The sequence below is a fragment of the Melospiza melodia genome, chromosome 3 (genome assembly GCF_035770615.1).
Source record: "Melospiza melodia melodia isolate bMelMel2 chromosome 3, bMelMel2.pri, whole genome shotgun sequence".
Taxonomy (NCBI): domain Eukaryota; kingdom Metazoa; phylum Chordata; class Aves; order Passeriformes; family Passerellidae; genus Melospiza; species Melospiza melodia.
In genome coordinates, this window is record NC_086196.1 from 17686973 (window position 1) to 17714262 (window position 27290).

General features: G+C 40.4%; 2 protein-coding genes across 3 annotated transcripts in view; both read right to left on the reverse strand.

The window, feature by feature from the left end:
- Positions 1 to 3822: 3822 nt before the first annotated feature.
- TTC32 (tetratricopeptide repeat domain 32) lies at positions 3823 to 5369 on the reverse strand. The gene is made up of 3 exons (XM_063153419.1): positions 5257 to 5369; positions 5022 to 5182; positions 3823 to 4265 (listed from the first exon to the last, which is right to left on the reverse strand). Exons 1-3 carry the CDS (start codon positions 5367 to 5369, stop codon positions 4138 to 4140), a joined length of 402 nt encoding a protein of 133 aa, XP_063009489.1. The 3' UTR covers positions 3823 to 4137.
- Positions 5370 to 6934: 1565 nt separating this feature from the next.
- Positions 6935 to 27290, reverse strand: part of WDR35 (WD repeat domain 35) — a 42956-nt gene continuing 22600 nt past the window's right edge. For both annotated transcript variants that reach the window (XM_063150886.1, XM_063150885.1), the window contains 16 exons: positions 27061 to 27205; positions 25712 to 25781; positions 24910 to 24963; positions 23014 to 23123; positions 20855 to 21065; positions 20204 to 20284; positions 19942 to 20078; positions 17507 to 17710; positions 15135 to 15281; positions 13859 to 13991; positions 13086 to 13196; positions 11479 to 11643; positions 10357 to 10497; positions 9429 to 9585; positions 8572 to 8812; positions 6935 to 7661 (listed from right to left, as the gene is read on the reverse strand). In XM_063150886.1, coding sequence (XP_063006956.1) covers positions 7511 to 7661; positions 8572 to 8812; positions 9429 to 9585; positions 10357 to 10497; positions 11479 to 11643; positions 13086 to 13196; positions 13859 to 13991; positions 15135 to 15281; positions 17507 to 17710; positions 19942 to 20078; positions 20204 to 20284; positions 20855 to 21065; positions 23014 to 23123; positions 24910 to 24963; positions 25712 to 25781; positions 27061 to 27205 — 2258 coding nt within the window. In that variant the 3' untranslated portion in view covers positions 6935 to 7510. The remainder of the gene's footprint in view (positions 7662 to 8571; positions 8813 to 9428; positions 9586 to 10356; positions 10498 to 11478; positions 11644 to 13085; positions 13197 to 13858; positions 13992 to 15134; positions 15282 to 17506; positions 17711 to 19941; positions 20079 to 20203; positions 20285 to 20854; positions 21066 to 23013; positions 23124 to 24909; positions 24964 to 25711; positions 25782 to 27060; positions 27206 to 27290) is intronic.

Sequence of the window (27290 nt, forward strand, 5' to 3'; positions counted from 1 at the left end):
CCCACCACCTGACAGATGAGGAGACTTTTCCACATACACTGGGAGGGAGATGGAAAAGAAGAGACAGATGTGCATACCCATTTCAACAGTGATTTCAGGTTTCCCCCTTCCAAAAGACAAGCCAGAGCAATTCCAATTCTTGGTCTCTTTCTCCTACCTTGGTTGCTGTTCATGGTGTAGATGATGATTTTCACACCAAAGCTCATGGTGTTTTTGGGTTAGGCATTCCTTGTTTGCCTTTGAGGGTGTCTTTCCCAAGGTATGATTCAGCCATGCTATTGCACGGGTGTACTGTTCTGCAACCCCATTCTCCTGGGATTATTCCGACCTCTCAGGTGTTGCAGAGGGAACTTCAGCACCTAACTCCTGTCCTAGACTGCATTTTCAGGCCTGTGGGCTTAAATGGTTCCTTGGATTAGCTTTCAGGAAGCACTCTGGACACACCACTGTAGTTGAACAAGCCTACATTATTCAGCCAAAGTGGAGAAAAGGAATTGGGAGAGAAGTTATTTTTAATGCACAGACAGATGCTTTAAAAATAACTGAGTCTCCATGCTGGGGAGTCCCCAGCCTGGAAAGCACTGATCAGCCTTTTCCATAGCAACAGAGTTAGGCTGAAACCTACTGTTGTGAACTGGGACACAGCTGGACCAGCTGTTCCTTGCTGGGAGACAAGGATATCATCCTTCAGGCCCATTTCACATGCTCCTTGTACAGCACAAACACAAGTGATAAAAGAACTGATCACCATGAGCTGTAGGAAGCAATGCTCTGGACTGCATCCAATCCCTCCCTGCTCATGCACTAAAGGGATCCTACAAGGAGAGTCCTGGAAATAATCTTAGGAAACAGACCAGTGTTCAGCTCAAATGCTCACAACATGCTGGAAGTGAGGCCTCCAACTTGACCAGATCTCTCAGCACTGTTTTCATACAGAGCAACCAGACCTTCCATTCTGCATGAAAGCCATAGGCTGGGGTCAAATCTGTTTCACTGATCCAGCCCATGTCTGTTAAAAGGATGAGGCAGATGAACATCTGCTGACATAAAAGAATTTTGGATATTACCCTCCCGCTCGCAGCCTTTGGTTTGAACATTGGTTTGCTTTTCTGAATCCCGACAGGCAACAGAGAGCATGACCTGCATAGCTGAGTTTGACTGAGACAGAGGTGTTCAATCCCCACACAAGTGGAATAGTGCACCTTTCTCTCATTCACTTTTAACAAGGTTACCTACTAGATGAGAAGTGCACAGCGCAGCCCTCACTTGCAACAGCCCAGAAGTTTCAGGCTTTCCATGCTGACCAAACCTCCCTTGCTCACTCAGATGGCATCTGGAAGAGGGACTTTATTCTGGCAACCTGACAACCAAACCCTTTGGCCTCAACATGCCACAGCTTTCCAATTGGAAAGGCTCTCCCTGTTCCCCATGCTGCACTCACACTAAATATGCATGAAACCCTTGTCACACTGCTCAGTGCCCTGCTAACCTTGGCATTCTGTCAGCTTTCCCCACCTTTCTGCAAAAGCAAGGGAAAGGCCTTGCAGCACTGAGAGTTGTGTGACAACAACTCCTCCCGTGTTTCAGTAGGACAAATGGAGTCCTAGGAAAAGCACAGGATGATGATGTTACTCTTTGCCTTGTTCTGTAAGGCAGTGATGTTATTCTTTGAGATTCTGTAACGTGCCATGGAATTCACAGGGTTTTTCCTAAGTTTAGAGGTAAATCATCAGGTGAGAACAGTTACTCATTGCCAAATTAACCCTGCCTACAGGGAACAAGCCAAGCAGAGGGACTGCCAGTGATGGCTGTGGAAGGAAAGTCAAGGGTTTGGGAGAGGTTTATAGGTAGGAAACCTTGGGAAAGAAGCTGAGAATTATCCACATCTGAAATATTTCTGGCCAGAGTAAAGAGAGTCACAGTGCATTAGCAGCAACCATCTGTGTGACTTACTGGTGCAACCCCATGACTTTGACAAGGGCAGTGGAACGGGCAGGACTGACCCAGGAGCTCCACAGAGGTGTGGAATTCTCATGCAGAGACAACCCCTAAAGCCCAGTGAAGGTATAAAGCTGCAGCACCTCACATTGCAAAGCACCCAAAGCACACAACCCTGCTCCTTTTACAGGCTGAGATGTTGCCTGAATTTCACAAAACATTACACAAAAGAATTTTATTACCCTCCATTAGGCTTTTAATTCCTAAACTTTTATAACAGGAAACTTTGCAGGACAGGGGGAGTTACTAAATACATCCTCCTCTTCAAGTTTTGGGGGTTTTTTATACATTTTATATACTGAACATTATGCCCTAATCACCTGTCCTGGCTGTGTCTCCTCCCATGCTCCCAGGCATCCCCAACTTCCTCCCCACCATGGCAGTACAAAAATCAGAAAAGGCCTCAGCTCTGTGTGAGCCCTGCTCAGCAATAAAAAAAACATTTCCATATTATCAGCCCTGTGTTCAGCACAAATCCAAAACACAGCCCCATTCCAGCCACTGTGAAGAAAACTAACTCTACCCCAGCTGAAACGAGCAGGGCTATTTAATAATTTCAGGCTGAAAACCTGAAAGCCAGAGAGCTAAGTGACTTGTGTGCATGCAAAAGAGGAAAATGTGAAAACCCTACTGGCCAAAATTACCTTGAAAGAATTCCAGATTAAGCTGAAATGCATGATGACAGTTCATCCTTTCACAGGAGAAACAAGGAAATACTGTGGAGAATTGGCAATTGCTCCCCAGCCCTGTGCAGTATTTCTGTGCCAGCAATTGCATGAGAAGTAATTAAGCAACATTCACAAAACAACACAAGCTGGAATATTATCTCTAGCATCTTTGTTTTCTAAAATGCTTGTTCACTGTTAGTATTTTGATCTATATCCTGTCATTTTAAGTGTTCTGTGCAGAATCACATCTGTGATCTCTCTTCTCACAGTAAAACTTCCTAAGTCACATCCAATTGTTCATTACTGCTTTTTTAATTGTCTTGGCAAGGTCACTCAGGAACATGTCTAGTTCTAGCTCACCTTCTCACCATCAGTCAAGAGTTGGTAGGATTTTTTAAGACTGAGGTGGCATTAAGTGTATCAAGTCATTGAATGATCTGTGTTTTAGAGACAGAACACCCAGATAAATAGTAGCAAAGCATGTGCTTAACACATCAAGTCCAAAATGAAGACTTCTGAGGGGGAAAAATGGGCATTGCCTATTCCTCAAACTGTGAACGGTCACATCCTGGTACTACATATCTTATTTCTGTAACTTCAAATGGCTGCAGTCAAATGTCAAGAGCATGAGAGGTAAATGCAGCATTCTCTCAGCCCTGTTTCAAATTTACTCATTGTGGCTGCTGCAGTTTCATCCCCACACAGAAAGTGATTTTGGTGAGGCTGCTGGGAAGGATGTCCAGAGGCTCCAGTCTGCTCTCACCACTCGCCCCAGTGGTCCCACCATGTTCAGTGAGCCTGTGCTTCTGCAAGCTCCCAGCTCGTGCATGGAGGAACTTGCCACAAGAAGCAGAAATGTCACTGGCATAATTAAAAAAAACAAAATCCTAATGCTCATTTCAGCAATCAGAGAGTATTTCTTTTATTAGAAATTGTGTTGCTATGAATTTGCAAGGGTGTTCCTTGCTGATGATTTACAGATTTCAGTAATGGTCCCTCCTACCCTGTGAGAAATGAAGCTGCCTGGGTGTTCACAGCCAGCTCCATCAGATGGATTTCACACTGCATTTTTCAGGGAAATGATCTCTTTAATAAGGAAGAGAAAGCCACAGTTCCTCCTGTGAATATTTTCTATGGTAAACTCTGCAGACAATCATTAGATAAAAAGTACATGTTCATTTTTATTTTCAATTAATCTGGCCAGTACATTTATAATAGAATTACAAAGCATTTCTGTACAAAATCTGTACATGTGTCTCACAGAGATCAACATTACACCTTCCCTCAAGAATAAAAATCCCAAATCCGGGTTATTTTGCAATCATAATCAATTTTTAACTTATTTACCTAAGAATGAAGTTCTTCAGCAGGACGTAAGAGATGTAAATGATCTTGTGTTTCACCCATCAATGACAAAAATCACACATTTAGTGAAATATTTCCACATCACATCACATCACAATCTGAATTTTCAATAACCCCGCTTCTCTTTTTCTTCTTTATCAAGCATAGCCTGTTTTAGACTCAATGCAGCATCTTCAAATTGGGGGTTTAACTCTAATACTTTCCTGAAATCTTTCATGGCCTCATCAAAGTCTCCTGTCCCAAAAAAGAAAAAAAAAAAAAAAAAGAAAAGTAAAATTATCTTTCTGTAACTGCTCACGCTCACAACTCAAGAACACCCCCAATACTTTCACCCACAAAGCAGCAGCTGCTTCCTGGAGCCATGGCATTTGGATTCTCCACAGGCCCAACTGGGAGTCAGAGTTTCACATCAAGAATGGACTCAAATGCACTTAAGGCTCAGTTCAGCCAGTTTGTTCCCAAGAGGAGGAGACAAAAGGCACACACCAATAATGAGGCTGCCCTAAAGCTGGCACACAGGCACAGAGCTTCCAGCGGGTGCCCATGGCCCGGCTCCATTCTCCAGTGCCTCGACCTCTGCAACGGCCAAGCTCTAACAGAAGGCACAGGGCTGTAATTTTAGGATGGCATCACCAAAAACGGGGCAGGAAATTCCCCAGAGGTGGCCGGCAGCCCACTGGAAATCGAGAAGGCTGTGCTACAGGTGCTTGGAAGATGCTTTAGCTCAGGTTTAATGGCAGTATTTGGAACTGGCTTGTTTCACTCCAGTGCAAATTTCTCCACAAGTCAACTACACCTTTCCTCCCATTCTCCAGGGAGCGGCGTTTCGAACGACAGCAGCATAGCCTGCAAGAGGGGTGTAAGCGCACACGGGGGGCAAGCAGGCGCTGTCACTGCTGGCACCGCGTGCGGCGCCGGTCCCGCAGCGATGCCCGCCCTCGTCCCGCCCGTGACCCGGGGCTGCCCGGCCCTGCCGTGCCCGGCTCGTACCCAGCCGGTAGCGCACCAGCCCGCGGTTGTAGTAGGGCACCTCGAAGCCGGGCTGGCACTCGATGGCGGCCGTGAAGTCCCGCACGGCGGCGGCGAACTCCACTCGCAGGTACCGCACCTGCCCGCGGTCGTTGAGCGCCGTGGCGAGGTCGCTGCTGGCACTGCGGGGACAGAGGGAGCGGCGTTAGCGGGGCCCGGCCCGGCGCGCCCGCCCCGCTCCCGGCCCCGGCGTTACCCCGCGGGGCTGCGGGCGATGAAGCGGCTGAAGAGCTCCTCGGCCGCCGAGAGCCGCCGCGCCCGCAGCTCCGCCCGCGCCGCCGCCAGCAGCGCCGCCGCCTCCCCCGCCATCGCGCTGACGTCACGGGCACGCCGGCGCGCGCGGCCACGTCAGAGACGGCGCTGGGCTGGGAAGCGCTGCCCACAGAGCGCAGCAGTGTGGCAGTAGTGTCTGTAACAACAGCAGGGTCACGGAGGGATGGTGCTGGGCCGGAGAGAGCTGCCCACAGAGCGCAGCAGTATGGCAGTAGTGTCTGTAACAACAGCAGGGTCACGGAGAGATGGTGCTGGGCCGGAGAGAGCTGCCCACAGAGGGCAGCAGTATGGCAGTAGTGTCTGTAACAACAGCAGGGTCACGGAGAGATGGTGCTGGGCCGGAGAGAGCTGCCCACAGAGCGCAGCAATACGGCAGTGGTGACAATGACAACAGCGGGCTGCGTAGGGACTGTGCTGGGCCGGAAGGAGCTGCCCACAGAGCACAGAAACACGGCAATAGTGTCACTAACAACAGCAGGGCCACGGAGAGACGGTGTTTAACCTAAACCTCTCCTTCATCTTAAAGCCATTCTCCCTTCTCCTATCCCTTTATGCCCTTGTAAATTGACTCTTTTTTACCCGTTTACAAGGTGCTGGGCCGGGGAGAGCTGCCCACAGAGCACAGCAATACGGCAATGGTGTCAGTAACACCACCGGGTCACGGATCCCTCTGCTCCGCTCTCCCGAGCCCCCACCCGCAGTGCAGCGCCCAGCTCGGGGCCGCAGCGCAGGCACGGTGTGGAGCCGCTGGAGCGAAGCCAGAGGAGAGCAAAACGATCAGAGAGCTGGAGCACCTCTCCTGGAGAGACAGGCTGGGAGAGCTGGGGGTGTTCGACCTGGAGAGAGCTTGGTGGGAACCTCAGAGCACCTTCCAGCACCTAACGGGGCTCTAAGAGAGCTGGAAAGGGTCAGTTTACAAGGGCATAAAGCAATAGGAGAAGGGAGAATGGCTTTAAGATGAAAAAGGTTTAGGTTAAACATAAGGAAGGAATTCTTTACTGTGAGGGTGGTAAGATGCTGGAAGAGGTTGCCCAGAGAAGCTGTAGATGCCCCATCCCTGGAAATACTCAAGAACAGGTTGGATGGGCTTTGTGTTACCTGGTCTAGTGGAAGGTGTCACAGCCCATGTCAGCAGGTTTAAAGCAAGATGGTCTTTAAGGTCCCTTTCAACCCAGGCTGTTCTACTGCTCTGTGATTCTATGGAGATGGGGCTTATCCTTACCTGGCCCAAGCTTAGGTGACAGACAGAAGAGCTCCTCTGCTCTCCTCTCAAACACGCCAGGGCACAATGTGAACGTCACAGCTCTTGTCAGGCAGCCAGGTGCTGGCCTGGGCACAGCTCACTCCTTGCTCAAGGCCCTGCAGCACTGCCAGAGCACAATCCAGCAGTAAGGTGGGACACCGAGACATTGTTCCTTGGACCTTTGTGTGTAACAAGGGTGACAATTCAGCTCCTGAAATCTATTCAACAGATGCAGGCTGCTCTCCCAAGCTACATGAAAATGCCAGGTTCCAGGTTGCAAGTTCCTGGAGGTTTCCTTAAGCTGTTGAAGATGACATCACCCAAGCTCAGGAACCCAAGCGACACACTGACTGCTGCGTGTTTTCAAGCCCTTTATTTTATGGTGGGTTTAAATACACTTAATAAAAGAAACCAACACTAATGTATGCTTATACTGGTATCATCACTCTAGTAACTCTTAACAGTAGTACAAAAACATATATGGTAATATTATCAAAATTATTGTGATGTTATTTCAACTCGGGAATCACTTCCCTCAAAAAACTGTGAATTCTGAGAAAGCCCAGTAATTTCCTATGGAATTAAGACAAAAAAATTGAGCCTGCTCAGAGTAGAACATATTGATATGAGCCTACATTCAACTCACATGGCTCAATCTACAATTCAAAAAGAATGCTTTTACCTTAAATCTTTTTTAAAAAGCGTAGAAAAAAATGGAATCTATTTCCATGGTAATTTCTTCAGCTAAATGGAAGCAGTAAAGGTTTCTCTTGTGGGTTTTCTGTTTTGGTTTTGCTTTTTTTTTTTTTTTTTAATCTTCCTCTAATAGCAGCACTAACTGCTACAATACAGTACCTGAGTTGTATTTCAAAAGATAGTAACATTTTAGAGGCTGCTCTTAGCAGTCATAAATGCAGATACAGAGTCTTTATCCTCAGCTTACTGTGCTGTGGCACAGAGGACAGGCGTTATAATGGCCTGCTTCTTTGGCTTTCATGCAATGCTTACACACACTGCACATCCAGAACTGATACTCCAGGATAGGGGCTCCTGTTGCAACACATACAGGAAGTTTACCATCTCCACTATAAAAAAAGAGAAAAGAGAAAGAATAAAAATGCGGTGGGCCAGTTGTTGATTAGAAGTTATTAGCTCATGTAACACTTCACTGTTCATGTAACCAAGTATATAAATCTTCACACCAGAGAATGCCCACCCCCAGAACCATACAGTCACGAATCAGGACCAGCAGATCCAAAAAATGGGGTGAAAAGAAGCAGTGAAGGCCATATAAAAGTAAGGCCTGATCAGACACCTGCACTGCTATTATACTCTGTCCTCTGACGTCTGAAGGGTCAACAGAATCACAGCTGCTACTGAGATTCTGTACAGCTGCACAGTAGGATCAATCAAGACGGGTGAAAATCCTGTTTGCTAAAAGAAAATTGATTTCCATATTTACAAGTTCCATGCTCTCAGCAGGAAACGTCAAACACACTGTTGTGGGTACAGCCACTCCAAGGATTTACCCCTTAAATGTGCCCTTCACATTAACTTCACATATTGCTCTTTTCACACCAAGTAGATTTAGGTAATTCACAAAACACTGGAGACCTGTTCGTTAATAATGTTTAAACAGTCCCTTGTTGATACTTTCAGCATTCCACCATGGAGATGCAAACAGTAGCATTCTTTAATGTCACATGACACAGTCTCAAAGGTCTGTGCTTTGTCTACTTGCATTTCAAATTGAGATGAAGTTACATCTTTATGCCCAGATCCTCAAATGCAGTCAGCGTCTATTTTCCCAAACACATTGCTGTATTACCTTCCTCCAAACTGGCTAACTCCTGCCTCATTCTTGACCAATATCTGGTTTAAGCAGCAAAGCACTTAATTAATTTGGTCACACACAAAACTGCTAAAACCGAAAACACAGCGAACAGCAGAAAAAAGTGACAGTATTATAATAGTATCATATAAAAATAAACCCACCTCTCAAGAACATCATCCAGATCAGCTGTTTTGTTATACTTTGGTCTGTATCTTGTGAATATCTCTAGAGCAAGCTCTTCATATTGTTGCCTCTGCTCTGGCTGAAGAGTTTCCAAGGATTCTAATTTAACAAAGGCTTTTGAACAAGTATCAAATGCTCTGTTTGCACACGCACAGAGTGCCAAAAGGGAATAGATTTCAATTGCAGGGATAATGTCTTCATAATCTTGCAAATGAAGAGCTACAAAAAATGAAAAAAAGAAATCCAAGGAAATTATTACACATCTTCTTAGAAGTGCAAGCATCTGTATGAAATAGTTACTACTAGACGAGAGTATTAATTCTAAAAATAGGACAAAAGGAACCACAGCCTCTTTATTGACATTACTGAAGCATTGCTCTAAAAAACAAACTAGCAGATTTCACTTAGAAATTGGTGTCTTCTTGAAACACTTTATTTTGGTTGGTTGGTTGGTTCTAAAAATATTAGAAGGATTTGAAATCTTCATTACTTGGACAGAGTACAAGGTGCTATTTGTTTCTCTTAATTCCCACAGATTTTTTGTGAAGCTCTACAAGGAGGTCTGATTCAGGTAAATTCAGGCATGCCTTATAATTTAGGGAGAGAAACAAAACAGTCAGCAGAACATCTACAGAGATTAACCAATTTACCAGGTAATATTTGGAAAGATTTGCATTTTCTTCAGTGGAGTCCTTTTAGGTATTGTGACTGCAGCCATATTCAATTCATTATACGGTTTTGGTTTAAATTCCATGGATTTATTAAGAACTGAAAAATGTGGCAGCTATAAATGAAGATATGTGTTGTCTTTACAGGGTTGAAAATTAATTCTTACCTGTTTTAAGTGCTGCATCTACAGAACCTTTGTAGAGCTGTTTTTGTGCAAGTATGAAGAAGTGGTAAGCCTCAGCTCCTCGCCAGGCATTGTCTGCAAAGCGATTCGTTGAAGAAAGAACATCTTCTTCCAGCAAACCAGCCAAAGCTGAAGCACTCTGAAAACAAACCAGTATCACAAGTAATTTTTACATGAAACAGATAGAGCAGGAAATGGGGATATATGAAAAGAGCTTTTCTATACTTAGTGATTACACCACTGTCCGTGCTAAGTAGGCAAAATACAAATGGACCTACAGTGAGCATTGTCAGGCGTTCTGTACAGAGCACAGGCACAACATCTGGTGCAGATTTTCTAAGATAAATATCATATATGTGTGTGTACAAATATATTTTGTGCACATCTGCAGACTGGTTTCATAGTTTGGATTAATACTGCATTTCAACACCAGAGGTCTTAAAAATTTGTTTAAACTATTTGTGGATATGAAGATGAACGTGCAAGCAGAGAAAAAAAAAATACTTCCATTTGCTTCCCCTGTATCTGGAGCCATCTCCTTGCTGAATTACAGGCAACATAGCTTAATCTAATCACAGATCACCCTTTGGGATCAATTCTTACTCCTAAATGACACAAGAGTCTTGCAGGAAGTTTCTTAGTATGGTTTTCATTGTTATAGTGAAAATATTAAGAAAACCATGTTAAACTTAGGAAGCAAAATATCTACTAATACATACGATTCAAATGTTTTAAAATAATACCTAAAACAATATGTTTTCATGAGGGACTTGCTTGAAGGAAAGCTTAGTTCTTAGCAGGAAAAAGGTTTATTAAAAAAAAACATTATAGGCTCCCATGAAGATGGCTTGCTTTATTCTGACTAGCTAGCAGATACCAGAACTCAGAAAGGGGGAAAAAAAGACATTACCTCTGAACTTTTCTCTTTAACTTTTCCCCTTTGTGCATTTTGCATTTGTTCATGACACTGTTCCATAAGTAAGGCTGATAGCACATAAAGCTTTTTAACTCGCAAAGGCTTCGTCCTTTTCTTTGACTCTTCATCTGCAATCTTAAAATAAACAAAGAGATTTCATTCTCTTGGACAATTGCATGCTTGTACAAACCTAGGAAATCATGCCAAAAAAATGATTCTCCCTTTAAATGTAATAATTTAGACTGCAAACAGAACTATAAATGAAAATGTCAAAGTGAAGTATGCACGCTATTTTATATTTATTTAGCTAACATGTATATAAAGCCAGATTCTCAGGAAGGATAAATCAGTGTAACCATGTATAAGGGTAGTGATCTAGTATAAAAATAAACTAAAAAAATAGCAATTTTTAAACACATACATAGCTTTCAATAAGGTCTGATGGTTTTCCCAGAAAAGAAGAATGACTTTTGAAGTAACATATATTTTATATATATATATATACTGCTATAAATATTTGCTGTAAAAATTACATATCAGTCCTACAAGACTTCAAGCTATGTAGAGAAATTTCTGCAGCCAAACCAAATCTAAGCAACATCTTTATCTTAAAAGCACACCACAGCCATTTCTAATTGAAGGAATTAATTGAAGAAATACCAAAATTTAGCTTCCAGTTATTTACATTGCTGGTTTGGGTTTTTTTTTAAAGGAGATAAAAATAACTCCCATGACATCTAAAATAATGTGGACATTGCACCCCAGGCCAGTCTACTATACTCTTTTACTAGGCAATGCAGGGCATCAGGACTTTTCCTGAGGTGCAGTTCATATCCTACTGAAGTGAAAGTCTCAAAATAAGTAAATTGATGGCTTTTGTCCCCAAAGTCTCCTCTCCACTAGCTATAGAGGACACCCAGGGTAACTATTACACATAGAGATATCTAAACTCTGGGAGTTGGGTTCATCTTTGCCACATCCTGTATGATGACATCTGCTTATTGCCTAGACATTGTTAAAACTAAAATAACCCCAAGGGAATAAAAGTAGCACAGACGTAGTAAGAACTAGTCCAAAAACCCCAGTCATTCAACATAAAAATAAAACCTGCCATACCTGGAACATGAGCTTAGCAGCTTCAAAGAAATAATTTGCTTTACGATAGAGTTCTATAGCATCAAGGATTTTGTTCTTTTCCAGTAAATGACTTGCATATCTGGCTAACAAGGATCCGATCTCTTTCATATTGTGATTTTTGGCCAGCTCCACAGCTTTATTCCACTAGAAATTAAAGGAGACAATTATTAATCTCATTTTTTCAAATATACTCTCAGAACAAACCAGTTATCCATGAACAGACTGCAGCATCTGTGTGCAATATTTCATCACCATTTTGAGCCAGACTACTATAAATTAATATAAAAAGCAAGAGAATACAAATGCTTACATCATTGCCAATCACGTGATGCTGCAGTAGTGAAAAAAATTCTGGATCGATGTTGGGGTACCCAAAACAGAGATTACTTTGGACCTTATTAGCATAAGAGATTTGATAACAGGATGCCTTGGCAAGCGCAACCAGGACTTTGAGAATTAAATCAAGATTGCAAGAAGATCAAATCAGATGGTATTACCGGAAAAAAGAAAATTACATCAGACTTCTGGAATCTTAGAGATGTTTAAAATCTATAAGTTTGTTTATGTGATCTTTAACCCAATCATTGTAGTAAAACATTACTAGCTTTCCTAAAACAGTATATAAACATTTGTAGTCCACAATAAAATCGGATTCTTTGACCTTCTCAAAATCTTCCCCGTCTTCCTTCATCGCTGACAGACCTCTGTCCAAAACCACATATAAAACAGTTGCTTCTACTTTTATGAAGCTATGCAAAATCCTTTCATTGTAGTTCATAGCTGGACATGGGGATTTCGACCCAGAAAAGTCTAAACCAGACTCTCAAAAGCATGTCTGAAAGAGGACCTCAGCCCAGAAGCTTAAAGCACACAGTAACACTTTACTTATCCTTCTATACCCCTCATTTTGCCTGTGAATTTGCCTCATCTTCAGTGGTTTGGCTACTGTGTTTGCCCCAGATGAAAAGTTTGGCAGGACTGAGATCTCAACTGTATCTCACACCTTATAGCTCTTCAGATCCATAAACTAAAATTGTTCACAAAAAGCCAGCCCTAGGCAGTCCTGCCATTCCCATACATTGAGCTCCTCATAGCCATCCTCAGTTTCTCCCCTATTTGTATTGACACAGACATTTGCACAGGTTAAGTCATACCAGGAAACAACTCTAGTTATGAACATGCAGATCAGTTTCCAGCTCTGCTTTTTCCAGCTACATCCTCATGCAGTCACAAATCCATCTGCATCTATACAAAGGAGGGGGATGTGGAAAATATCCAGAATGGACACCTATCTCTTCTCCAGTCTTGTCCCATTCCATCAGGAGGCAGCACAGCCTAGCTCCACAGAGGCTGCAAATGTCTGTGCTGAGCATGCTGCCCACATACCCTGCATGTAGCTTTGCATGTAGCCCCTCCAGTGGTTTAATCTTAATCTCAGAGAAATGGTTTAAGCACCGAAGTATGAATTTTCCAGAAATTATGACAAGTCATCTGACGCTTAACATGGATTTGTATTCCACTGGGTATTAGGATAGAAATCTCACTGTTAACCTGGTATTATTACAGATTATCTCCTGCTGTTTTACCTGGTTGAGATGCACACAGGTATCCACGGCATCCTTTGGTCGATTACATTTCAGAAAGGCTGACACAGCTTGTTCACACATCCCCACTCTCACAAACATATAAGCTATATCCTGCAAAAAGCATCAGCACTGTATTAAATTCAGTTCTGCAATTTTAGTACATTGTGCAGCAACAGCTGTGCTCCTGTTTGGCTAATTTAAGTCCAAGAGGGTGGGGAATGGGTTGTTTGCTTCATGGACCCTGTGAAGGCACTAGGCATTGCTGTAAATCTTTAGAACAGTGTGCTAGGCTCACACACTGCTTCTGAATTCAAGAAAGCCATTACAATGGGGTTAAAAGAAAATGCTATGTCATGATTTACTGGAAAAGGCATTAAAGGAGCATGATTTGCATTTTTCAGGCATTTTAGATTAAGTCAACCACAGCATAGTTTTAAATTAGCTATTGTTTAGTAGTAATTTTCTGCTACATATACAGACCTATACCCTGTGCACCTATTTATCCTACACACCCTATCCCATCTACTTTCCCTCCTTTTAAAGTATTGTCAGTCAGGTCTTTCTGGGGAACTGGGACAATAAGGGAAAGGAAGAGTGATGGAGTGTGAAAGTAACAGTAATACTAGAGATCAATACCACAGGAACACCACTGCAGTTAAGTGAGTAGGTCATACACTGCATTCATTCTCTTGTTCTTAACCCTCCCAAGATGGGAAATTTCAAATAAATAGTTTGGTATAAGACAATGAACAATAAAGGTGCTTTTTGCTTACAGGAAGCAATTTATGATTCTCTGGAAGTGAGTTGGCCAAATTCTCCAGTCCTTGGTAGTCTTCTAGCATGTAGTAACATTCAGCTAAACGTTCCTGGTTTTGTCCTTGGACATAGTACTGTACAGCATTTAACCTAATAAGACAAAAAAGTGGTGGCTCCTGATGTATAAACACAGAGAAGTTTTTAATTCTGTAAGTCTTTTGCATTTGTAAATTGAAATCACATTATTTTAAATAGGTAACTTTGCCTGAAAAACTTTCATAGCTAGAATTTCACTGTTTTTCCAAAAAACAGCACACTAAATGCACTAAATTTTTTTTGAATTTTCACAGATCATTATATTAAAAGTGTAGCAATATTGATCCTCTGACTAGCATAAGATTAGGAAATCAAAGAATTCTTAAAGCTTTATTCCCACGTTTGCAGAGATGGGGGCAGACAATGGACAACTTACAGCTAAACTTCCAGAAAAAGGCTTTATTGTGTCTGTATTTTAAAATGCAAACACCGAGACCTCCAAGACCATTCTCCAAAGTTACCTAAAGCATCTAAAAGTCAACTTTCAAAATCTAATCTAATCACAAGTTTCTAATCTAATCACAAGTTTTCAGCTGCATTGGAACAATAAAGTTTGGATAATGGCAACACATAGTGGAGCTGTGGAACTAAGACATGGGCTTAGAAGGGAACAACAAACGTTCACGAAAAACATTCCCTGTTAAGTTATTAGCTATGAAGACATTACCTCTGGCTCAGTAAGCACCCGACTGCAAAATGTGTTCTGGAGAAATACCATTACAGGTGTGCACTGCCCTTAAAATCTTCCTTGGGTGCCCAGTTTGGGAGACAGATGCAGCTCAGAGAATTCTGGACCTTACCAAACATTTGTGACTTGAAGCATTTTAGAAAATTCACTGGTAGTTAGTAATTATGTACTACTTTTAATCCCTTTTGGGTTTTTTTTAATATGTTCTATATCCACCCTAATATAACTTTACAGGTATTTCTCTTTCCTTGCCTTCCTTTGAAGCAGACAGACTTCTGGCAAAGCAGAGATTTCTATGACCTTCACCCCTTCGGTAGCTGATCAACAGCTCTCTGTTTATCATATAATGGAACCATAAAGATATGAGCAAAATCTCATTATTCCAAAATTATCCAATGTATTGCATCCTGACTTTCCTTATACCTGTCCCTCCTTATAAATTAAGTCTTGTCATCAGTTTAATAATATCCTCTGTAAGTCCCTTGCTGCTGGTTCCTCTCAGGCCCTACCATTTCTGTCGGTCTGCAAAGTAGTCTCCGATGGCGTTGTGTGCCTGCTCCAGGAGGGCGTCGTCCGCGTCCCCCGAGCCCGTCTTCAGCAGCTGCAGCACGCGGAACCAATCGCCCAGCTTGATCCGCAGCCCGATGGCAAGGTCTCTGAACAGGAACCAGCAGGGAAAAGTCAAGCACAGCAAAAGAGGGAACAAACATCTCGAGAAAAGCATCCAAAAGTGTTTTCACAGGCAATGCAGGTATCAGAGTGATCCCAGATCACTCTTGTTTACAATTTCAACACTATTCCATTAAAGCAAATACTCAAGAGAGCTCCCAGGTTATATCACACGTATGCATGTGGCATTCACACACTGAAAAAATCCCTTTGCCCAGGATTTTTTTGCTGGGAAGCTTAGAAGCCTCAGAGAAAAGGAAAACAATTCTTATCTCATTTGCTTCTCCTGTGTTTTGCTCATGTGGAATGTGTTTGGAGATTGTTTATCCAAAGGTGATTGCCTGATTGGATTCTGGTGTGAGTTGTTTTGACTCATTGGCCAATTATGGCCAAGCTGTGTAGGGACTCTGGAAAGAGTCATGAGTTTTCATTATTATCTTTTGAGCATTCAGTAAGTATCTTTTCTGTTTTGTATAGTATAGTATTCTTTAATATAATATAGTATAATAAAGTAATAAATTAGCCTTCTGAGAACATGGAGTCAGATGCATCATTCCTGCCTTCGTCGGGGCATCCCTGCAAATACAACAGTATGCGCTTCCTTATCAGCCACACTCCTGTGTGAGGAGTTAAACGAGTGAGACAGTTGGGCTCATGTTACTTCAGGTTCCCTCTTACTCTGTTCTGCATCTTTCACTGCTGACCCACTACAAGAGATGGCAGCAGCTGCAAAAGGCTAAAAGCAGAAGGAAGGTGAGGGGAAAGACCAAGAAGCAACAAATATGAATAATGGAGGCTAAAGCTGAGATGTAATAAAATGGATTTCAGAGATTTATTTTCCAGATGAAGGGTGATTTTGGATAAAGGAGAAAGGACTCAGCAGTAGTTTTTCCTTTTTATTATTCATGCATACATATGACTCACTGTGTCTGTCTGTCTGGCATGTTTTTTCCACCAAATAGAATAATTCTATATTACCTCATATAAAAGAATTCTGCAGGTGCATAGAAAATAAATGGGAGAGACCTATGCCCTTTTAAAAATGCCCTCAACTTACAAGTAAATTAAGGAAGGCATGAGAAGGTCAATGCAGTCAGCTAAGTAAGAGCATCTATCTAAAAACATTAGAATTTATTTGAAAAATAGATTTATTTCATTGTGATTTATGGTAGACCCTTATCAGGATTTTTCTAGTTGTGAAAGTTGAAACCAGTAAACAAAAAAGTAAGTTTTTGACTTCTGCAATTCTATGTCCAAACTTCTCTTCGGCCATGTGAAAATGAATATGCCATATCTAAAACTGGGTGTTGCAGTGTGACTGAAGTGCTGAGGAGGCAGCCCACATCCCCACACCACCCAACTGCCAGCAACTAATTAATGACATGCAAGGAAGTTTTCATTACCAGGCACTATTGGGCATCTCTCCCCAGCTCCTGCCTTCTCTCTGCCCTGCCAGCCTGTCCCCCTTACTTTCATTCTTACAGCATGAAATAATAACTATTTTTTTTCTCCATCATTCCCTACTGTTTTTCATGGCTCCATTAATCAAAGCTTAAAAATTTCTCATGTGCATAAGTGATTCACGTTTCTCCATGTTTGACCACCATCTACAGGCTACATTGCACAACTGCTGCTGGTGATTTCTCGTTGTCCTTTTTCAGCAGAGACAATGCTCTGGCTAATTATTTAATGTTAATTTATATTCCCAGCAATACTAAAATTTTGCTTTGTTTGTTTTCATTCCTGAGCAAAAATTACACTGATTGGCTTCAATGTTTCACAGTTTCATCCAGAGTCTTTCTGTCTCTCCAAAGATTACAGTTCATTAAAAACTCTGTTGTTTGTATATGTAATTGAGAAGAATGTGTACTTGGCTACTAGCACAGAGCAACACCACATAAATTAAACATTATTTAAGATTGTTTGTATTTTTGGAATCCCAGTTGAAATACCAACAAAATACTTGTGAAAAAACCATCTATTAAAACATAGCATTACCTAGAGCAGCCAAGGTTTTGTAAACAGTTTGGAATGCACTGGTTTACATACAGAACTGGTTATCTATGGATAAACCAAAATTCTCTCAATTTGATCCTTTTATGTTTTTGCAGAAACTGGTAAAGACTCTCCAGAGAAAACAGCCATTCCTGATTAAGGAATGCTTTTTTTTTCCCCAGACTTCTCTACTGCTGAGATGTTTACATGCCGTTACCTTCTGTCCATATCCAGATACATTCTTTCAGCTTCTTCAAATCTGCTGAAATAGGCTGCCACTTCTGCTTGCTTCATGGACTCGCTCTGCAGATTGCCCAGGCGCTTCACAAACTTAATGCCTTGATAATCTTTGCAACGCACAAAAGCTTGTTCAGCCGTCTGCAGATCCAGCTTCTGAAGAGCAGCTTCAGCCAGGAGTCGCCTGTGTGAAAAACAAACATAGCAGATGGAAGAGCAGCCATGGAGTCAATTAAATGAGGGTATATTTAACCAGTAATCATTTAAAGAAGACATACAAGTTGTTGCAATTTATTGTTTACTAGGTAATCTTAATACAGTCGTTTGTTTATTCCTAAAACATTCTGTGATCTGCCTGGTACTTGGTCAGGGAGAGATGTTCAAATAATTGCTAATATTCTTTAGTTCAGCTGTTCAGAGGGACACTGGCTTGGGAGGAATGGGCAAGATTTGACTGTTACACTTACGTGAAATGTGTTGCTGGTGTCAGTGCAGTTCCATTTATTTATTTCTCCCTGTGCATTTGTGGAAACTTTAAGCCTTGATGGCAGCCTCTATCTAAGTGCCTCCAGCTCCATCGGCCACGACAAATAAATTATCCTTCTGATCCATCTGGATGTTCCTGGTCCTGTTAGGACAGCAGCTTGGGACAGCAGGGAAAACCTTTGGGGAGCTTTATGATTGGTACTGCCCTATTGGTTAGTTCTGCAAATAGGGAATTCAGGCCAACCTGTGTGTATCAGGTGCTTGAATGAGCTCCAGAATTTTCTGCAAAAGTAAGGCTATTTAAAATTTAGACTGACTGATTTGCATTGTGAAGCAGACTCAGTGCAGTGAGGCACTGACAAAACCACTAATATTATTGCTGTATTCAGTGACCCAAGCCATGCTTAGGCAGTATCAGCTGGGTATCTCTCAATCAATTTGAGAAGGCTGGATCACTTAAACTCAAGTGCTCAGCACAGACATCAAAGAAACCAATTGATCTACACATCACCCTGTTTGTTGCATTCTAGAAGCAGGGTCACTGTTTTGTTCTGATCTGGAATATATTGGCTTTATATCCAGCACTTCTAATGAATCTCTTCAGAAATATGTGACATGTTTTCTCTCATAATAAAATAAAATTCATGGCAATTCCAGAGCAAAGCGAACAGAATTTCACCTATATTTTGTGCTTTTATGATATAGAACGTTTACTGAGACATAGACTTGCAAAACTAATAGTAATTTTTTATTAAGGGAACAGACAGGACTAGCAAAAAACCACATGAACAATTTGAAAGCTCCAAAAATCTTCAGCCAGTTCAAGACATTTGTAAAAATGAAGACTCGAAACACTAACATTTCACCCTATGCACTCAAGCTAATAAAATTATGGTATTACAAAAACTTTCAATATATAACTGTTTTTCAAAATTAACATTCTGGAGACAAAGGAACAACTAGATAGAAAATAATGGGTTTTGTGACAAACTTTTAAAGCAAGGTGTCTTGCCCAGTCTTTCATCAACTCTAAATTCATCTCTGAACCATCACAACTAATAGTGAACTCTCCAACCCCCTTGATGCAAGCTAAGCATCCAATGCTGCAAGAGACATTAGCTTCTAAACAGAGCCAAAATTACTAAAGAAAGGCACAGGTAAGTAAACAGTCTCCAGAGAGTTAAGGAGAATTGGTCTCCTTCATCAAGGAACTTGTCAATGAAGTTTTAGGTTCTGCACTGCCTTTTCATTAAATTATCAGTAGAGGCCTTTACTCTTCCAGCCCTTACAAGTTGGGATATTAAACAGATTTCCAGCACTCCTGTTTTCACAGATTTACTCTCACATGTTTAGTCTGCAGGCTTTTCAACTTTAGTTTAATAGCTGAGCCATGTTTAGTTTAAGCATGCTACTATCTCCATTTCTCAGATTACTTTTGAGATGCTGCATGGGAACACAACACACCCAGCCCTTCTTTCTGTCCTTCAAGCCCTGTCCAAATGCTACAAGGTTGTTCAAACTACTTTTACCCTACTATCAGTCTGATGTGTTCCTTTTACCAGGTTTTAAGCACTTTAATGTTCAATATATAAATTTTATTTTTAATTTAACCAACTTGGTTAACTTGCTGTTAGCTTTTAATTTCCTTTAAATTCCCTCCAAGACACAAGGAACACTGTGTTTTGGGGCCCATATAGCACAGAGCAAAAAGGTGTCCTGAGCCTACATTTTATACCCACTATCATAATACAGCACCTGCCTGACATTCTAGGTACTCCAACATTCATTAAATCTTTAATGATTGTGTGTAAAATGTACAGTGCTTTGGCTGGTTTTTAGGGTTTTTATTTTCATACTGGATCTGTCTGAACAGGAAAAGAATAGAAAAGTAGACAAATTTAAACAAATTTGGCTTATAGGAGGTTTTACCAAAGTCTGGGATGTGGATTGTCTTCTATGAATTGGGAAGATTCCTCAATGCCAACTTTTTCAATCAATGCTCGACTGTCTCGTAATGACCGAATCTCGAAATTGATGATGTAATCTTTGTTAGGGTGTTCAGGATTCTAACATAATGGATAAAGAAACATATTTTTATTCCTGGTGACTTTTATTCTCACCCAACAAAACAGATATCTATCATTAAGAAAGACACCGACTTTTCCTACAAAATAAAACTAGTTATACTGACCTTTAATATTTCATCCAGAAGAACAGACTTGATTTCTAAATCTTCAAAGTTGCAAATATATCCAGATGTTTGTATAGGTTCCTGAAAGTTAAATAGATTATAAAGGAATGAACTTGTATTCTGTCTGACTAAATCCTAAGTATACATTTAGATACATTCTTCTCCAAACTAGGATATAATTGCACTTCCAACAAGAAACAAATACCATAATCATTAACATTAATGACAAGTCTGTAAATACAGACATTATTAAAAATCCTCATGTTTTCTGCAACTAAATTATGACAAAGAAATAACACCTGCCAATATTTAGATTCAACTGAACCATTTTACAAGTATCTCTACTAAAACTGCATTTATGTATTCCAAAGCATACAAAAATACACCCCCGAAAATCTCATACATTTAAGAAAAATATGACACCATTTTTATGTTTCTAGGACTGACCATTCATTCTACCTATATGGTCCAAAACAACGTTCCCACGTGAGAGTTGATAAGATTTTGAGCTTTATATAACCTGAAGCAGTTTATATAAACAAACACTTGCAGAACTGAGCGGTAAGCACAACAATAATGCTATTCAAGAAAGAGCCATTAACCTAAGAGTGAACTTTTTTAAATGAGTAGTTTATGTATGTTGATATCTACCTCTGGATCCAAGTTTCTGAAGACATACATTCTTGTTTTCTCCATCATGGCAAACAGGTCTGGGTTGTCCTTGGCCCATTTCATGTCCCAGACATCCTTGCGCTCCAGCCTGAGCTGCCCGCCTGCCTCCGGCTGCCCCGCGCTGTCAGCGGCCCGCGCCTCCAGCTCCACAAACGTCAGAACCCCTGACAGGTCAATGATAGCGAGGCGACTGCGGAAAAGCACACAGAGAAACAAGGCAGCTAAGTGACACTGCTCAAGGCTGTGAATCTGAAACAGCTCTCTAACCTGGCACAGTGTAATTCTATAGATTCCATGAGATGCTGTCGTGTGCCAGAACCTGCACAGATCCATATGGTTTCCATGTATCTGCACAGCAGAGACCAGACACATGGAAAGATGTTCTTCATCTGCTCACACAGGATCTGGCCCTGCAAAGGTTCTGAAATATGCCCATTTTTATAACCAGCATTTTGAAGATACATCAGATACCAAGTTGAATAAATTACAGGTCTGTTGCTCACCAAACTTTTTTTGACAAAGACTCAAATTAACAACTGAATAGAATGGGTTTTCCTTATTTACTAGGAGGCAATGAAGCAGATTATTAAATTAGAAAGTCAGTGTGGTGAAGCAGACTGTTAATTCCTAAAATGTGATTTCTTGCATTTCTACAAAGAGTATTCTTCACTTTTTTTCAGAAACAATGTTAAGTATTATCCAATTCATCTTTGAAATAGTTTAAATATTGTGGTTGTTAATTGTTGCGGTGTTGTTGAGGGTCCCCAGGACAAGGTGAGAGATGAGAACTGACTCCAAGTTCTCAGAAGGCTGATTTATTATTTTATGATATTATATAATATTATATTAAAACAAACTATATACTAAAATTATACTAAAGAAAGAGAAAGGAGACATCAGCAGGCTAGCAAAGAATGAAGAATAAAAACCTGTGACAGACGCAGCGAGTCTGACACAGCTGGCTGTGATTGGCCATTAATTAAAAACAATTCACATGGAACCAATCAAAATGCACCTGTTGGTAAGCAACCTCCAAACCACATTCCCAGCAATCAGATAATTATTGTTTACATTTCTTTTCTGAGGCTTCTCAGCTTTTCAGGAGAAAAATTGTGGTGAAGGGATTTTTCATAAAATATCACAGTGACAAAAGATGGGAAAAATACAATTTCTAAAAGGCTACATTTGAAAATTTACAGTTGCATAGGTCTTCAGTGCATCATAGTAACCTATATTTACTACAAGGCCATTTTAAAAGTATTTCTAAACATAGATAGGTAGACAGCCTTAATTCCTATTAAAATTTCAAACACAATTTAGAAAATTAACCTCAAAATGCTTACGGATCTGAGCTTATTTCCCTAGAACAAAATAATTTAGCAAGAAAACAACTCGGGTTCAAAACAAAATGAATATAGCCCTGACTAGATCACGCTGCCTTTTAAGCAAAATAATCTGGTTTTGGGCTATACCTGAAGAAGCAAGAGATCTCTACACATGCATTATGAATTTTGTTTGAAATGATGATGTTATTTTGAAGTTATTAAAATTGCCTTGCAAATTCTTGTATATTTTTGCCTTTTCTGCCAACACTCTCATGCACTCTCTTGCAAAAAAAAAAGCTGTTGAGTAGAAAGCAACTTCCGTATTAGCACAGATGAAGCTCAGGAGAACCAGACTTACTAGAAACCACCACTAGTTATAGCCTGTAACCATGGACAATTAAATGGGATGAACAAAGTTTGCAGGCTTTAGAAGGACACAGAAACAGAAAGAAGTCATAGATATGAAATTTGAGGTTATGACATAATTTTATCTATTTGTGTCATGATCAAAGAAAGGTTATGTTTGGTTCATCTAATAAAACAAAGATATTTTCATGTACACAGGGTGTGAAAAATAGGAGACCTTTACTAACAGTGTCTCAGAACAATGACTGTCCAGATGGAAATAATTAGTAATAAATAAATCGTTAAACAACCATTAAGAGCAGCTAAAATTAATAAATGGTTTATACCAAATGAAAATTAGTACATAATGATTATAGAATTATAGATTTCACAGAATTAGTATTTTCACAAATTTTAGTGCTTCATTTTGAATTTGGATATCTGTGTTAGAAACAGGTCTGTGCTTACCTGGAGTTGCAGTTCAAAGACAGCTGATAGGCACGCCGGTCCAGGGAGTAGCTCTGCACCACAGCCACGCTGGGGAGGCTGTACCTCTGAATAATGCCAGACTCTCTTCCCTAGAGGAAAGCAATGCTGCCTTAGTGAGAGAACTTCTCCATCAGTAAACCCTTTAAAATGGTCTTATTTATATGCTGGTTTAGACAAAAGAGCCTTGGGATAAGTGACAGAGCATGAGTGAAAAGAGAGAATCATCACCCTAAAAGTTCTGAATTCTGGTATTCAAACAAGATACTCTAAGATGCTACAATTGACAAATCTGCTTAAATCAGGGATGTTAAAACAAACAGTTACAGTCCACATCCACCACACAGAATCTCAGGAGCCATGACCATCCAGACAGGGTCTACACAATAAAACAGGAGAAGTGTGAAAAGATTCTTGTCCCACACTGGTAAATCCCCTCAAAGAGTTCCATATAGCAGCACCAGCCCAGGTCTGAAAGCAGGACAGCTCTGCTCATGTGGGGCTGTCTCCATACCAACAAGTCTCACCAGTTACTGCAAGACCAGAGCTAGATTTAAAAGGAAATTCTATAAAATACACTGGTTATTCACAGCCTTCAGTAACAGGAAAGAAATCTAAGTACCAGTGTGGTTTATCTTTATTTTGCTGAATGAAACACCAATTCCCTGTGTCAAGACAGCATCAGGCCATCAGGGTGAAAGGAGTGACATCCCTGAAATGAAATGATCACTGCCACTATTTTCTCATGGTGTTTCTGTAAAATGAATAACATATCCAGCTTGGTTTGCCTACTGTTCAACTCTTATGTTGAAAATGAGTCAACATTAAATTTCAAAGGAGTGAAAACTTTATTCCTTGTTTTCCTTCTTTCCCCAAAGCTGTCCCTAACATCCTCAGCATAAATTACCATTTTTGACATTTTCACATATGCATACCCTATAGACTAAAAATCAGATCAGTTCAGAAGTATTAGAAAATTGAACCACTATCATTTGGATTCAGCTTCATCACATTTATCCAGATCTGGTCTCAAAGGCATTTCCTCTCATTCCTTTCCTTTTTTAAAAAAAGTCACAGAATTAATTATTTTCAGAAGTTCATTTTCATATTCTTCAAGCAGCAACAATCCCATAGTCACTTATTAACCATCAAACTTCATTTGTTTATGCTTTCTCCCATGACCACCTGATTTTGTAAAATGCAGTCAAAGGATAAAATAAAAAAATAAAAAAACAAACAAAAATCCACACCAGAATCAGAACATGACAAAACAAGATCTTTCCTAGAAGGTGGATATCATTAAGAAACACTGTTCTTTCTCTGTCTTTGTTCTGTTCAGTTAGCTTGCTTTAAAGCCCACATATAAGTTTGTTCATCTAATGAGATCACTTTCCAGCTTAGAACAAAAATGCACCAGCTCTTTGGCATGATTCAATACCTCACACAACTGTATAATCCAAAAGTATTCATCTGTATATAGTACAGTACTCTGCATTATACCATTCATATGTAAACAGACAAACTTTGTCAGCCTTTGTCTGTCTCAAATACTGTCTCAAAGAGACTTCTCAGGACTCAGATTACAGAATTAAGTCCTGATCTAGACTTTGTAAAATCCTATGTGTAAGTATTAACTCAGGCAACTACTCTATAATTAAATTGCAAGTACTCAGTGAATTAGCCCTCCTAAAGAAAGAATCCAAGTTAACAGAAGAAACCATTAAAGTTATCTTTGAAGAAGAGGAGAGAGGTTTTGTCTGTGTAAATTCTAAAGTCAGAAATGCTTTGAAATTATGACTGCTTATGAACATAGAGAGAAGAATCTTATACCTACAAGCACAAGAGGCAATTAGGAGTTCTGTTAATCATGTAGCTTACCACAAGCAGTATCTTATCAGATGCTGTTATTGCACAAATTGGATCTCTTGTTCCCTGAAAGCAAACAAGTGATATCAGTATCAGTTTTATTGCAAAGGTAAGCATGCCCTGCTAAAGAAAGAAGGTCATTTAAATAAACAAGAGTGTTGCTAAGTATCCACATGAAAAGAGGCAATCAAACCTTGTCAGCATACAGTCTGTGGATAGTTTGTAGATGGTATCAGTAGCCTTTGCTATGGCAATCATAACAATAATATTAACAGCTTCCTTTCTTTTCCTGCCCCTCCCTCCAGAAAAATAAGAAATCCAAAATATAACAGGTGTTCACCAGAAAACACAAGAAAGCAACAATCCCTGGCTTGTGAGGGTTGTTAAGTAATTAATTTCAGGTACATTAATAGGGACAGACAGCACTTGCACACACATATGAAGTGAAAATGGCCAAAAATACTAGAAAAGATCATAAAGGTTATTGAGTTTCAACAAAGTTATGTTTTGTTGAAGTAAGGGGAGCTGCTTCTGACCAGGAAGACAGCAGATGTCAATATACTGTACACACTCAGAATATACTTTTTCCATGTTCACTATAGTTTGCAATGTATTTCCAGTAATACACAATGACACAGTAACAGCACCAACCAGAGGGAAGAAACAACACATAAAAAAAGGTAGAAGTAAAAGAAATTTTAAGTACAACCACTTCTACTAATGAAAATTTATGAAAATAAATAAATCAACACTAATTACTGCTCTTTCAAGCTACCAGTGATACCACAGTAAACTAGTTCATTACATCACTCACTTCAAAAGCTTTGCTGTAATCAAGGTGAGTGTCTCCAGACCCTGAAAAGGTGTCATCAATATGATAGATCCTGTAGAGGAGGAGAGTGAGAAGAAAAAGTGAGTCCAAAGAAAGGATCAACTTTGGTAGCATCAGTATGTTCCATCCTTGGAGAAGAAACCATTGGAATTGGAGAAGAGAATAAAAGCTATGACTGTTCTTACGCTCAAAAGCATCCCCTTTGATAAACCTGGTTTAAATTGATATACAGATATGGCAGTTGCTTTCACTTTGACATCCCCTGATGGTCTATTCCCTATGAACTGTAAACTTTCATCCTGTAACATTAAGTTTCTGCTGTTACAGTTAAGTGTCCTGCTGAAAACCATCAACCACTCAGTTGTCCTTTTCAAACGTGCACTTCCATATCTCCCCAGGGTCTTCTCCATAACTATGAAGCACTTCACCTTCACATCCACAAAAACTTATGTATTACTGTACTCTTCAACACTTATAACTTCTCTCTTGCCTTAAAAAGTAGCATTAGGAAAGATTTTAGAATGCTAAAATCCTCATTAAGGCTGAATTACAAGTATCTACATTTTTTTATATTATTATCAATTTATAATCTTGTCCAAGGCTAGGACATCCAAGTCCTACAACAATCTAAGTTATTATATCATGCACAAATAATTACTCATTATTAGGGATATATGGTGACAGGAGATGGTAGGTTTACAGGAAGATGATATAGTGTAGAGATTATATGGAAGAACACACAAAATAACTAAAAAGAAAGCCATAACAAAGTTGCAAGCTTTGTGGAGGTGACAGAAAAGTTAATGCCACAAATGAGCACCTGGGAAAGAAATATTTTGGAAGCAAAACGATGTTGACTTTGGCTTGTTTAGTTTGAGAGGATAAAAGTCCATACAGGATTAGTTGTCAAAGCCACAACCAGACACAAGTGTATTAGAGAAGGGCCAGCTGGACAGACTAAGTTCTTACAGGCAATGACAGACGAGAAGCAGTTCAAGTTATCAGAGGGAATGGAGCTGCCTGAAACCAAGAGCATGGAGGGGAAACAGGAGAGGGGTAAAAAGGCATCAAGACACACAGCTCCATAAGGGAAAACATGCAGCAACCAAATGGAGACACTGAACAGAAACTAATCCAAAAATGTCTCAGGAATGTGAATAACAAACACATAGTTGTTATACAAAACTAGTACATCATCTTACAGGCCTGAAATTCAACAAACCTCATCAGAAAAATGAGAAGACAAGGGTTTGCGTTTTAGACATGGCAGAATCCACCTTATCAATGACACTAGAGCAGAGGAAGAAAATTGACAAAGCCTGAAGACAAACCTTTCCCTGCCTTCTTTCCTGGTGCGTGCCAGCTGATTGATTTCCATGGCTGTGAGCTTCTTGGCCACCCGGTACTGCCAGACGTAAAACGCTACTTTGGAAGCCGCGATCACATGAGTTCTGGTCATCGTGACAAACAATGGCTCTGTTACAAAACCCAAAGAGTTGCAAAATTACAGCAGCAAGCATTGGAGTAGATGCTGATTTGTACATTTTTCCCAAGATGGATG

Excerpts from the sequence above, each read along its gene's own strand:
- TTC32 (XM_063153419.1), bottom strand. The coding sequence starts at position 5,369 with ATGGCGGGGGAGGCGGCGGCGCTGCTGGCGGCGGCGCGGGCGGAGCTG. Across the intron at positions 5,183-5,256 it reads ATCGCCCGCAGCCCCGCGGG|TGCCAGCAGCGACCTCGCCA; the intron begins GTAACGCCGGGG and ends CTGTCCCCGCAG. Across the intron at positions 4,266-5,021 it reads GCTGGTGCGCTACCGGCTGG|GAGACTTTGATGAGGCCATG; the intron begins GTACGAGCCGGG and ends TTTTTGGGACAG.